Source organism: Oncorhynchus mykiss, chromosome 15 (assembly GCF_057628025.1).
Source record: "Oncorhynchus mykiss isolate SJ-2025 chromosome 15, ASM5762802v1, whole genome shotgun sequence".
In the NCBI taxonomy this organism is placed as follows: Eukaryota; Metazoa; Chordata; class Actinopteri; order Salmoniformes; family Salmonidae; genus Oncorhynchus; species Oncorhynchus mykiss.
Window position 1 is genome coordinate 38352789 of NC_143036.1, and position 14382 is coordinate 38367170.

Below are 14382 nucleotides of genomic sequence, written 5' to 3' on the forward strand. Positions count from 1 at the left end.
TGTGTGTGTGTGTGTGTGTGTGTGTGTGTGTGTGTGTGTGTGTGTGTGTTTGTAGGGGTATGGTCAAATCAAATCAAATCAAACGTATTTATAAGCCCTTCGTACATCAGCTGATATCTCAAAGTGCTGTACAGAAACCCAGCCTAAAACCCCAAACAGCAAGCAATGCAGGTGTAGAATCACGGTGGCTAGGAAAAACTCCCTAGAAAGGCCAAAACCTAGGAAGAAACCTAGAGAGGAACCAGGCTATGTGGGCTGGCCAGTCCTCTTCTGGCTGTGCCGGTTGGAGATTATAACAGAACATGGCCAAGATGTTCAAATGTTCATAAATGACCAGCATGGTCCAATAATAATAAGGCAGAACAGTTGAAACTGGAGCAGCAGCACGGCCAGGTGGACTGGGGACAGCAAGGAGTCATCATGTCAGGTAGTCTTGAGGCATGGTCCTAGGGCTCAGGTCCTCCGAGAGAGAGAAAGAAAGAGAGAAAGAAAGAGAGAATTAGAGAGAGCACACTTAAATTCACACAGGACACCGAATAGGACAGGAGAAGTACTCCAGATATAACAAACTGACCCTAACCCCCCAACACATAAACTACTGCAGCATAAATACTGGAGGCTGAGACAGGAGGGGTCAGGAGACACTGTGGCCCCATCCGAGGACACCCCCGGACAGGGCCAAACAGGAAGGATATAACCCCACCAATTTTGCCAAAGCACAGCCCCCACACCACTAGAGGGATATCTTCTTCAAAAGAGAGATCAGGGTCCAGAGTAACGCCGAGGGTGTATGTGTGTCTGTGTGTGTCTGAGAGGATGTCCCTTTAATCTGATGTATTTGCGTGACACACACAGCTCCCCACACCTCAGTGAAGTGCAGCATTCCTTCTTGGTGATGCGGTTAAATTGTGCACCCCACATTCATCTCCTGACGAGGTATTTCCCAGTCTCATCCATTAAAAGGACTGATTATAAATTAGTTGTGTTTGGGCACCTGGGCTATGAGGGATGGGGGAAAGAAGTGCTGAATGCAGGGTGTTGAGATATGAGCAAATATGGTTCCCCAGAAGTGTTGTTAGTAAGAGGGGATGCACCAAGGGGGAGCCAGCTGGAGACACAGCCGAGTATGGTGCACCCTCTGTGGGATGTTTTGATCAGGACCATCCCCTGTAGAGCTGGCACCACACCATGGGTGTGTCGTGGGGCCGGGCTGTTTCTTCTGAAGCAGGCAACAGAAACTTGTTTAGCTTTGAAACCAGTGCTGTGTTTTGACTACAGCAGAGCCGGCCGCCGCCAAAGTGGTGGCTTTGAGATCAATTAAGCCTGTGTCCCAAATGGCACCCTATTGCCTATTTAGTGCAGTACTTTTGACCAGGACCCATAGTGCTCTGGTTAAAAGGGAATAGGGAATAGGGTGCCATTTGAAACATATCCTAAGCCCCCCTCCTTTGGTTTAGAGAGCAGCTAGCTTGTTGATTAGGTAAGCTTATCAACACCAGGGTGGGTATTAAGCGGACAGAATAAGCAGATTTGTGTTGGCTAATACATGTGAACTTAATGATGGTACACAGATGTTGAGGTATTGCTGGAGAAGTAATGCAAGGAATGCAGTGCATCTTAATGAGTCTGGATGGAAGAATGCTGTGTGTACAGTACTACAGACTCGGGTTCGAGGGCAGCTTCAGGGAATGGAGCTGGGTTCTTTTAGAGGTAAATGAGGGTTCAAGGTCAGATGGGAAACAGGGTACACACTATCTCTCTCTGTAATGAAACTGGAGAGCAGCCCTGGTTCTCATCAGCGGTGCCATCAGTAGCGCAAAAGAATGTCTAATTGGGAGAAAACAGATTGTTTGTGGTCGTCCATCGCCTTTCACAACTCTCACACACACACACACACACACACACAACTTTTTCAATCCAGGGATCTTGATTAGACCGGGCTATTTATTTTATGGGCAGCAAAATTGCCTGCCTTGCTCCACTGACCGAACAGTAGGAGGGAGGGAGGGAGGTAGGGAGGGAGGGAGGGAGGGATGAAAACAGAGACAGAGGGGGGTGAGGAGAGGAATAAAAGAGAGCTGAGAAAGTGGATAAGGACAGCTTATTTTTATGGATACACTGAACTCAGCAGTAGATAGTCGGATACAGGAAGAGAACACACTGTACCTGTGCTACTGCTGGTGTTGTCTATTGCTGGAGTCCACTAAGGTCACTACCACCCCTTTAGCCCAAATAGTCCCTAATGTCCGCCTCTCCGGATTTCAGAATAAAAACAGGCCAACCTCTCTGACCAGAAACCTCTATATTTATCCTCTAATCTTGTCTCACTTATAGTCTGTCACAACTGGGTCTCTTTCTCTCTGAAAAAAAGTAATATGCTTCTGGTTAACAGCTCTGCAATTTGTTACTCTTAGAGCCACATCAAGCATGGCGCTGGGGGCAGAGAGAGAGAGAGAGAGGGAGGAGAGAGATTCAGGGAGCGTGCCACTGCCCTGCCTTACCTATAAGTGAAAAGCTCCATCATCGGCATTTCACCCACTAGAGCCGTTCATCATGCCGCGGCTATGCGACACTTGTTACGACGACACCTGTGTCAACACCCAGGAGGGGGGAACGAGGTGAAGAAGGAGGGGGAGGGGGGGGTTTGAGGAGAGGATGGAGGGGAGAGAAGTGGGAGACAGATGCAGGGCCATTGGGCTTTCATCTGATGAGCGCTCTGATGGGCAAAGGTCACATCTGGCACAGCACTCACTGTCTGTCGCCCAAGCTCACACACACAAACAGACACACAGCCTGCCCCCATGGAAACTTAAGACCCAAATTCTCTAAAGGCCACAGGGGGGCACGGGCCCCTCATTCATGCTCTCTCTCATAGCTCACTGACAGTACAGGGGGGAAATGATGTCATCAGCATGCTAAATGTCTTGTCAGTGTGTCAGATTGACTGTGTGTGTGTGTGTGCGTGTGCGTGTGCGTGTGCGTGTGCGTGTGTGTGTGTGTGTGTGTGTGTGTGTGTGTGTGTGTGTAAATGAATGACACACACCCCCAGCTGTGGCTTCAGGTTAATATTTGATTATGTGTCCAGAGAGTTACCGGTAATTCTCCACTGCCCATTAACCCTTCTATCAGCCTAGCTACAGGGGAGGAAACGTCCATCCAGGAGGTAGCTAGTTACTAGACAAACTCGGCTAACTATCAAATAGAGTGATACATGGAGTATAAACTATAGGTATTTGCTCAGCAGTCTTAGAACAACACCTCATGTCATTAAGTCCCCAGTCCCTAACAACACTGACCACGGAGGGGGAAAGGAGGGAGAGGAATGATGTGTGTGTGTGTGTGTGTGTGTGTGAGAGAGAGAGAGAGGGAGATTAACAACACAGTCTTGAAGCAGCAGTCTGCTTTCACCATCTAAAGAAACGTTTTGAAATGTTAAATAGAAAAACCTAGCTCAAGGAAAAAGAAATCAGGGGAAAGGTATGTTGAAAGAGGCCCCAAGTCGTCTGTTAAAACCATATTTATTTAAGATTTGGATACAAAGCATAAATCCTTAGCACTTTGAGATTTCGAGTTTAGATTATGTAAAATATATATTTAACACGCTGTGACTTTGTCCTGTTAAATAAACTCTCATAACTCTACGAGGTATATTTGTTTACCCCCTCACCCATGGGAGATATGGCGCAACATACAGAAGTTTGAAAGATGCCATCTAGAAGCCATTATGGAGGCTTGTAAATGTCAAAGAGAGCACTTAGAGCCTGTTTTAAAAGACAGGCCTGTGTCCCAAATGGCACCCTATTCCCTACGCAGTGCACTACTTTTGACCAGAGCCCTATGGGTCCTGGTCAAAAGTAGTGCACTGTATAGGGAGTAGGGTGCCAATTGGGGGCATACACCTGTGTTTTTAAGGCTGCAGCTTGTCTCAATCCCGTCATAAACTCTATAGTTTGAAGCTGCAAAATTTTACTTTTTGGGCGACCCGATCAAAAGTCTAACAAGCTGTAGATCTATTCTATGTGCGCTATTTCTACGCTGCCCGTTCTTAAATTCGTTTTTTGCATCTCTTACTTTCAGTTTTGTAAACTGGCTTCAAACAGCTGAAATGCAACATTTTTGGTTATGGAAAATATATTTCACAGCAGTTTAAATGGTACAATGATTCTCTACACAATGACTGCTTGTTTTGTCACATAAACTCAAATGTAAACTGAAATAAATGTGCGTGCGCGTGCGTGTGTCTGTGTGTGTGTGTGTGTGTGTGTGTGTGTGTGTGTGTGTGTGTGTGTGTGTGTGTGTGGCAGTGGGCCATGGCGTGAGAGGAGTGGGTGGTGATAGGATGCTCTCTACTGAACTTCACTCTGAGAAATGTAGTTGTTTCTCGGGGAGAAGTTCTGGCGTGTTTACAGGTCCTTTGCAACTTTGCCATTTCAATACTCTCCCTCTTGTCTGGTGAAAATACCTCTAACGGCTCGGCTTTCGGTGGCGATGCGATTCACAAACCTAACAAAAACAACAGCAGTAGTAAAACTAGAATGAGACAAACAGGGTTGTGAGTTAGCGTGTGGTTAGCAATGACACATTATTTGCCTCTTGAAACTGGTCACACCACAGTAAATAGTCAGATTGTAAGCGCATAAATACCATGCACACAGCACAAAGCATTGTGGGTAGAGAGAGCGCTAGCGACGAGGGCCTGAGGGGCTTCTGTGGACCAAAGCCCTTTTGAGACGGAGATAATAAAAGATAAAAAAATGTATCTATTGGCCGAATATCTCTTGAGGGGAGAGACTGGACCTTTTCCTTATTCTGTTCTGATCTCTTTTCTCTATGCCCATTATCTTTTTAAAGACACCCACACAAAGGCACACAATGGCCGCCAGTTTGCCCTTGCCTGTCCCTTTTTTCTCTGTGGCTGAATGAAACTAGAAAAGGGGGGAGCCGGGATGGAGGTTGGTGGTGATAACATGTAATTATGGTACACAGAGAGAACATAGGCGAGACAGACATGCTCTCTTGTTACCCACGAGGCTAGCACTTTATCTTTCCTACTCACTTTGACTAGATATTGATCATGCAGTCCTAGCCCTGCAGTCCTAGCGAGCGACTAGCGCTGTCCTCTCCTCACCTAGGCATTGGGAATAAAGTTTTACAGTGTGAAAGGATTTTAAAATTGTCTGAAAGAATTTTCTTTTGGCCCAATTCTGCACTTGTCAAACACCATGTGCGACAACAGCGTCAGACAGAGACGACCAAATGGAAAGCTGCTGTCAAACAGAGCTACAGTCTTTCTTTGACTTGTACACCCACTATGAACTCTGCAGCAGACTGTAGCCCAGTGCACTGAAGGGCTGTGGGAGTCTTCTTTCCATGGAATGGCCACTTGTTTAGACCTCTCTACTTTACCACACACACACACACAAACACACACAGGAGTCTTATCAGACATCTTAAACTTGTCCCTGTCCCAGGCTGTACAGTGCCCAAGAAAAACAAGTGGACATGCCCAAATGACTATTGCCCCGTCGCACTCTCAACGGTTATCATGATGTGCTTCGAGAGGCTGGTCATGGCCAACATCAAGGCCAGATGCACTAGACCCACTCCAATTTGCCTACCACTCCAATAGATTCATGGAAGATGCCATTTCCATCAGTATTCAAAAGACGAAAGGTGTGTCATCAGCTCTCTCCTCTACTCCCTATCCACCCATGACTGCGTGGCTTTGCACGAAACCGCGGTTGTCGACCTGATAAATAACAGCAATGAGACTGTGCTCCCATCCATCCAGAAAATCTAGTCAAAATGGTGCCCGAGGAAGGCCCGCAGCACACGCCCCAAACACCCCAGCCATGAGCTGTTCAAGTCTGTATGTAGTGAGTAGCCTCTCTTTCTTACTGATTGATGGCTGTTTAACAGTCTGATGGCCTTGTTTTCCTGACACCACACTCCGAGTGCCCTCACCTTCTCCCTGTAGGCTGTCTCGTCATTGTTGGTAATCAAGCCTACTACTGTTGTGTCATCTGCAAACTTGATGATTGAGATGTAGGCGTGCATGGCCATGCAGTCATGGGTGAATAGGGAGTTCAGGAGGGGGCTGAGCATGCACCCTTGTGGGGCCCCAGTGTTGAGGATCAGCAAAGTGGAGATGTTATTTCCTACCTTCACCACCTGGGGGCGGCCCGTCAGGAAATCCAGGACCAATTTCACAGGGTGGGTTTGAGACCCAGGTCTTTAAGCTTATTGATAAGCTTGGAGGGTACTATGGTGTCCAATGCTGAGCTATAGTCAATGAGCAGCAGTCTTACATAGGCATTCCTCTTTTCCACATGGGATAGTACAGTGTGATGGCGATTGCATCATCTGTGGCCATCAGACTGCTGAACACTTGAACTGGACTGACCACCTGCGCTGACTCTCTGCACCTTGAACACATGCATTCACTCAACCACACACCCATACAGACATACTCTCATCCACACACACACACACACACACACACACACACACACACACACACACACACACACACACACACACATATATATATATATATATATATATATATATATATATATATATATATATATATATATATATATTGATGCTACACCACAACAACCCTGCTGCTACAAGACTCTTGTTATTATTGCTAAATACTGCACAATTTAAACACATGCCCCCGAATCCCCCCTTCCCCAAAACTTGCAAATATTGGACTATAAATTTGCCTTGCTATACAATATTATGCAAAAATATTTATTATATTTTTCTCAGCCATTTACTTTATGTTCGCATTCTTATCATTTATGATTTATTTATTTTATTATTTCTTATCGGAACTTGAACTTGAAACATACACACACACACGCAGATACATACACAGACACACACACACCTGTCTGCCCCTGAACCTCCCTCTTTTCCCAGGGCGGGAAAACTCAGTCATCCATGGGATTAGTCTGTGGAGGCCCACAGAGTTCTGGACGACCACATCCCTGGCCCTGATATTTTAGAAAAGTTTTTCTGGTCTACAGTTTTTCAAACAGGAAAAAAGAGGAAAACTGCAGAATGAATGGCCAGACCCGCTGTTTTGAAATCGGTAGCTTTCAGAGCAGCACTAAATATCAACTTGCCTCACAGTCAAACTGAACTGGTGTTCCTGCCTTTCCTTTCTCTCTCTCTCTCTCTCCCCCCCTTTCCCCTTCAAAAAAGAAAGAAACTAAATAAGCCACTCTCATTTCCAAAGTGTGTCAGACAGGCTGAAGTGGTCCTGAATTAGGGGCCCAGCGAGATGCCTGCAGATGACTAAATGACAGGGGAAAAACAGTTAGCCACATTCACTCAAGCTGCATGGGCTGTTACACTGGTATAATAAGCTTTATGCCTCCATCAAGCTTGCCATGGATGGCTGGTTGATGGCTCTCCCACAATTTCTGCCTCAATTGGCCTCCACCCATGGAAAGGATGGTTTACTGAATAACATGGACATAACATTAACAGCTGCTCATTTCCACCCACTAATGGTCATAGTTCATCAGAAATAACTAAGATACATTCAATGGGACAATTTACTCTGAATTGAATGTCTGAGACTCACTGTTTTATGTTCTCTGTCTCTTGAGTTGAAGTACAGTACATCTTTGTTATGCATTTTGGGGTATTTTTCTTGCCACGGTTCACATATTTTTTAAATCATACTCATCTGGTCATGATGCAGTGTAAAGTGATGAATGTGTGAAATCTGCTCAGTTCCCTAATCAGCTGAAAGCCTCTTCTCCAGGGAGTCATGGGTAAATGTTTTGACTTGCTGGTATAAAACATAAAACTGGTGTGAGTGTGTGCATGCTTGTGTGTATGTGTGTGTACGCAGCCCCCCTTGCCTCAACTTTGAGGATGTAATTTTCTCTAAGCACTTCTCATATGTCACACAGATGCGTAATGACAAGGCTGGGGGGGGGCATGTTTATTCAGTCCCGTACTGGTGATTGAGGCCTTTCACTGATGTTTACAATCACTCTGGCCAGATGTTACAGCAGCAGCAACAGATTCAACACACACACACACACACACACACACACACACACACACACACACACACAGAAGCATAAAGAAGTGTGAAGTCAAGGACGGACAAAGAATAAGACAGTCAGAGAGAGGGAGAGAGAAAGACGGCGTGTAGTGTGTATCAGCAGCCCATTGAATGAATTACAACAGATTCAAGGTGGTCTCCGTCTCAGGGCCATAAAGCTCTGTCTCAAAGCGACAGCTGGCTCGCAGAGCTTCTCCATCACAAACCATCACAAAGCACAAAGGAACAGGCAAACAAACAAACCATAAAACAAGACACTCAAAAGTATCACCTTCTTTCTTTCTTTCTCTTCCTCTCTCTTTATTTTTCTCTACTCTTTCTTCCTCTCCCAACTGGGCACAGAGGTCAATTCAATGTCTATTCAAATCAAATCAAATGTTATTAGTCACATGCGCCGAATACAACATGTGTAGACCTTACAGTGAAATGCTTTCTTACGAGCCCCTAACCGACAGTGCAGTTGAAAAAAATATGGATAAGAATAAGAGATAAAAGTAACAAGTAATTAAAGAGCAGCAGTAAAAAATAACAATATATACAGGGGGGAAGCCGGCACAGAGTCAATGTGCGGAGGCACCGGTTACTTGAGATAGTATGTACATGTAGGTAGAGTTAATTAAAGCGACTATGCATAGATGACAACAGAGAGTGGCAGTGGTGTGGAGTGGGGAGGGGGGGGCAATGCGAATAGTCTGGGTAGCCATTTGACTAGATGTTCAGGAGTCTTATGGCTTGGGGATAGAAGCTGTTTAGAAGCCTCTTGGACCTAGACTTGGTGCTCCGGGTACCACTTGCCGTATGGTAGCAAGGAGAACAGGCTATGGCTAGGGTGGCTGGAGTCTTTGACAATTTCTAGGGCCTTCCTCTGACACCGCCCTGTATACAGGTCCTGGATGGCAGGAAGCTTGGCCCCAGTGATGTACTGGGGAGTTCGCACTACACTCTGTAGTGCCTTGCGGTCAGAGGCCTAGCAGTTGCCATACCAAGCAGTGATGCAACCAGTCAGGATGCTCTCAATGGTGCCGCTGTAGAACCTTTTGCGGATCTGAGGACCCATACCAAATCTTTTCAGTCTCCTGAGGGGGAATAGGTTTTGTTGTGCCCGCTTCACGACTGTCATTGTGTGCATGGAACATGTTCATTTTTTGGTGATGTGGACACCAAGGAACCTGTAGCTCTCAACCTGCTCCACTGCAGCCCCGTCGATGAGAATCGGGGTGTGCTCAGTCCTCTTTTTGCTGTAGTCCACAATTATCTCCTTTGTCTTGATCACGTTGAGGGAGAGGTTGTTTTCCTGGCACCACATAGCCAGGTCTCTGACCTCCTCCCTGTAGGCTGTCTCGTTGTTTTCGGTGATCAGGCCTACCACTGTTTTGTCATCAGCAAACTTAATGATGGTGTTGGAGTCGTACCTGGCTGTACAGTCATGAGTGAACTGAGAGTACAGGAGGGGGCTGAGCACACACCCCTGAGGGGCCCCTGTGTTGAGGATCAGTGTGGTGGATGTGTTGTTACCTACCCTTACCACCTGGTGGGCGGCCCATCAGGAAGTCCAGGATCCAGTTGCAGAGGGAGGTGTTTAGTCCCATGGTCCTTAGCTTAGTGATGAGTTTTTAGGGAATATGGTGTTGAACGCTGAGCTGTAGTCAATGAATAACATTCTCACATCCTTTTGTCCAGGTGGGAAAGGGCAGTGTGGAGTGTAATAGAGACTGAATCATCTGTGGATCTGTTGGGGCGGTATGCAAACTGGAGTGGATCTAGGGTATCTGGGATGATGGTGTTGTGAGTCATGGCCAGCCTTTCAAAGCACTTCATGGCTACAGACGTGAGTGCTACGGGTTGGTAGTCATTTAGGCAGGTTCCCTTAGTGTTCTTGGGCACAGGCACTATTGTGGTCTGCTTAAAACATGTTGGTATTACAGACTCAGACAGGGAGAGGTTGAAAATGTCAGTGAAGACACTTGCTAGTTGGTCAGCGTATGCTCGCAGTACACGTCCTGGTAATCCGTCTGGCCCTGTGGCCTTGTTGACCTGTCTAAAGGTCTTACTCACATAGGCTGCAAAGAGCGTGATGACACAGTCTTCCGGTACAGCTGGTGCATGCCTGTTTCAGTGTTATTTGCCTCGAAGTGAGCATATAGGTAGTTTAGCTTGTCCGGTAGGCTCGTGTCACTGGGCAGCTCTCGGCTGTGCTTCCCTTTGTAGTCTGTAAGGGTTTGCACGCTCTGCCACATCCGACGAGCATCAGAGCCGGTGTAGTATGACTCGATCTTAGTCCTGTATTGACGCTTTGCCTGTTTGATGGTTCGTCGGAGGGCATAGCGGGATTTCTTATAAGCTTCCGGGGTAGAGGCGGTAGCTCTAGCCTTTGGTTGGGGTATGCACGTACGGTCACTGTGGGGAACGACGTCATCGATGCACTTATTGATGAAGCCAATGACAGATGTGGTGTACTCTTCAATGCCATTGGAGGAATCCCGGAACATATTCCAGTCCTGTAGCTTAGCATCTGCTTCATCTGACCACTTTTTTATTGATCTTGTCACTGGTGCTTCCTGCTTTAAAAGCATGAATCAGGAGGATGGAATTATGGTCAGATTTGCCAAGTGGAGGGCGAGGAAGAGCTTTGTATGCATCTCTGTGTTTTATTTTATTTTTATTTCACCTTTATTTAACCAGGTAGGCTAGTTGAGAACAAGTTCTCATTTACAACTGCGACCTGGCCAAGATAAAGCATAGCAGTGTGAACAGACAACACAGAGTTACACATGGAGTAAACAATTAACAAGTCAAAAACACAGTAGAAAAAAAGGAGAGTCTATATACATTGTGTGCAAAAGGCATGAGGAGGTAGGCAAATAATTACAATTTTGCAAATTAACACTGGAGTGATAAATTATCAGATGGTCATGTACAGGTAGAGATATTGGTGTGCAAAAGAGCGGAAAAGTAAATAAATAAAAACAGTATGGGGATGAGGTAGGTAAAAATGGGTGGGCTATTTACCGATAGACTATGTACAGCTGCAGCGATCGGTTAGCTGCTCAGATAGCAGATGTTTGAAGTTGGTGAGGGAGATAAAAGTCTCCAACTTCAGCGATTTTTGCAATTCGTTCCAGTCACAGGCAGCAGAGAACTGGAACGAAAGGCGGCCAAATGAGGTGTTGGCTTTAGGGATGATCAGTGAGATACACCTGCTGGAGCGAGTGCTACGGGTGGGTGTTGTCATCGTGACCAGTGAACTGAGATAAGGTGGAGCTTTACCTAGCATGGACTTGTAGATGACCTGGAGCCAGTGGGTCTGGCGACGAATATGTAGCGAGGGCCAGCCGACTAGAGCATACAGGTCGCAGTGGTGGGTGGTATAAGGTGCTTTAGTGACAAAACGGATGGCACTGTGATAAACTGCATCCAGTTTGCTGAGTAGAGTGTTGGAAGCAATTTTGTAGATGACATCGCCGAAGTCGAGGATCGGTAGGATAGTCAGTTTTACTAGGGTAAGTTTGGCGGCGTGAGTGAAGGAGGCTTTGTTGCGGAATAGAAAGCCAACTCTAGATTTGATTTTCGATTGAAGATGTTTGATATGAGTCTGGAAGGAGAGTTTACAGTCTAGCCAGACACCTAGGTACTTATAGATGTCCACATATTCAAGGTCGGAACCATCCAGGGTGGTGATGCTAGTCAGGCGTGCGGGTGCAGGCAGCGAACGGTTGAAAAGCATGCATTTGGTTTTACTAGCGTTTAAGAGCAGTTGGAGGCCACGGAAGGAGTGTTGTATGGCATTGAAGCTCGTTTGGAGGTTAGATAGCACAGTGTCCAAGGACAGGCCGGAAGTATATAGAATGGTGTCGTCTGCGTAGAGGTGGATCAGGGAATCGCCCGCAGCAAGAGCAACATCATTGATATATACAGAGAAAAGAGTCGGCCCGAGAATTGAACCCTGTGGCACCCCCATAGAGACTGCCAGAGGACCGGACAGCATGCCCTCCGTGTGGAGTATAGGTGGTCCAAAGTCGTTGTACAATTAAAACATGCTGATAGAAATGTGGTAAATGTATTTTCATTGAAATTATGTGGAAACAACATTGATTCAATCAGTGTGTTCCCTGTGGGTCTCCTCCTGTCTGACTTGCAGAAGAGATGTCAGTCTCAATGCGACTTCCCTGGTTTAATAAATAAATACATTCAAAATCTTTATTTTCCTCTCCTTCTCTCAGGTCCGGAATGTTCCAGGAACTTCACATCTAACAATGGGGTAATAAAGTCACCTGGTTTTCCAGAGAAGTATCCTAACAACCTGGACTGCACCTTCATGATCTTTGCCCCCAAGATGTCCGAGATCATCCTGGAGTTTGAGAGCTTCGAGCTTGAGCCTGACACCACCCCTCCCACCGGAGTCTTCTGTCGATACGATAGGCTGGAGATCTGGGACGGCTTCCCTGGAGGTGAGTCACAGTCATACATCTAGTCAGATATCGCTAGTATCTTTGTTAGCATTCTCAGTATTATACAGTAGGGTAATATTAACACATTTAATATATATTAATAGGGCGATGAATGTGGACAGGACACGTAGCCTAGTTGTCCTAACTCAATGCCAAACATGTCCTAATTCTGATCGTCTACCATACTCCCTTCCTGTGTTGTGTTTGTGGAGTTGTTAATGTTTGTCAGTTGAGAGGAGGCCATGGTACGTATGTAGACAGGGGTGTTACTCCACCTTACTGTTGATTGATCGGTCAGGAGTGGAATTTTGTGTCCAGAAACAACCTAACCCTTTTGTATGGGTTTGGGTTTTAGCTGTTGTTTCTTCTAGAGCAGGTATTCCCAAACTGGGGTATGTAAGGTAGTCGGGGGTATGTCAAATACAAATGTGATTCAGAGGTTTTTTTTCTAGCCTGAGTAGACTTGTTTCACTGCCAGAAATACAATGAAACCATCTAGTGTTCCGCGAAATAACAACACAATGTCAAATACAGGTAGCCTAGTCAAATAATTAACATCCAATTACATTAACCGTTACTCTCTCGCGGGAAATCTTCACTCTTGAGCAGACATTTAGAAACAAAACATGACAATTTGAAAAATAAGCCATGTGTAACGGCAGATTTCCTCTTCGTCTGAAGAGGAGTAAGGATCGGACCAAGATGCAGAGTGGTAAGTGTTCATGACGATTTATTAAAAACGAACTGAACACTGAAATACACTGAAATACAAAACAATAAACGATGTGATAAAAACCGAAACACACGGAAACAAACAACCACAAACCAACAGTGAAACCCAGGCTACCTAAGTATGATTCTCAATCAGAGACAACTAACGACACCTGCCTCTGATTGAGAACCATACTAGGCTAAACACAAAAACCAACATAGAAAGACAAACATAGACTGCCCACCCCAACTCACGCCCTGACCATATTAAAACAAAGAATAAAATAATAAAATAACAGAACTATGGTCAGAACGTGACATCATGGGAGTTTTTTGAGAGAGAATAAAGTAGTATGACATGTATAAAAGCAACAGATACCATTAATATGAAGGGGCTAGAACATCTTATATGGTGAGCTACCGAGTGCCTAGGACAGGCAAGCGCCATACTATTGTGGAGGACTTAATTCTTCCTGCTGCCATGGATATGGCTGGGACAATGCTGGAGGGAAAAGGCCAAAAAACTAGACAGACAATTCCTTCATCACACTTTTTCACGATGTATCAGTGACATGGCAGGAGATGTTTTGAAACAATTACTGCAATTACAAGCCAGTGAATTATATGCTTTACAGCAGATGTGGCGGGCCTGGCATAGCTCCTGGTATATGTCAGTTATGTTTATGGGGGGTCAATTAAGGAAGACATCCTCTTCTACAGACCACTGGAAACCAGAACAACATGAGATGATATGTTTTAAGTACTGGACAGCTTTGTGATATCAAATGGACTTCGGTGGTCAAGATGTGTTGGTATTGTATTGATGGCGCAAAAGCCATGAGAGGGAGACAGTGGAGTGGTGAGCAGTTGCTCCCTATGCCACTTGAGTACACTGCAGCATCCCCCGAGAGGCTCTTGCTGCCAAGGGAATGCCTGACAGCTTGAAAGACATTTTGGACACTACAGTGAAAGTAGTTAACTTTGTTAAAGTAAGGCCCCTGAACTCTCGTGTATTTTCTTCATCATACAATGATATGGGCAGCGACCAGATGACCAGAACCAGATGACCAGAACCAGAACACTTTAACAACATACAGAAGTGCGCTGGTTATTAAGGGGCAAAGTATTGAC

The 14382-nt window shown here is 45.6% G+C and overlaps 1 protein-coding gene and 1 long non-coding RNA gene across 10 annotated transcripts in view; one reads left to right on the top strand and one right to left on the bottom strand.

Moving 5' to 3' along the window:
• Positions 1-14382, bottom strand: part of LOC149977452 (uncharacterized) — a 1012103-nt gene that overhangs the window by 97211 nt on the left and 900510 nt on the right. The window lies entirely within an intron of this gene.
• The window catches only part of nrp1a (neuropilin 1a), a 113340-nt gene that overhangs the window by 43743 nt on the left and 55215 nt on the right, over positions 1-14382 (top strand). For all 8 annotated transcript variants that reach the window (XM_036944326.2, XM_036944330.2, XM_090200012.1 and 5 more), the window contains one exon: positions 12313-12540. In XM_036944326.2, the coding sequence (XP_036800221.2) occupies positions 12313-12540 (228 nt within the window). The remainder of the gene's footprint in view (positions 1-12312; positions 12541-14382) is intronic.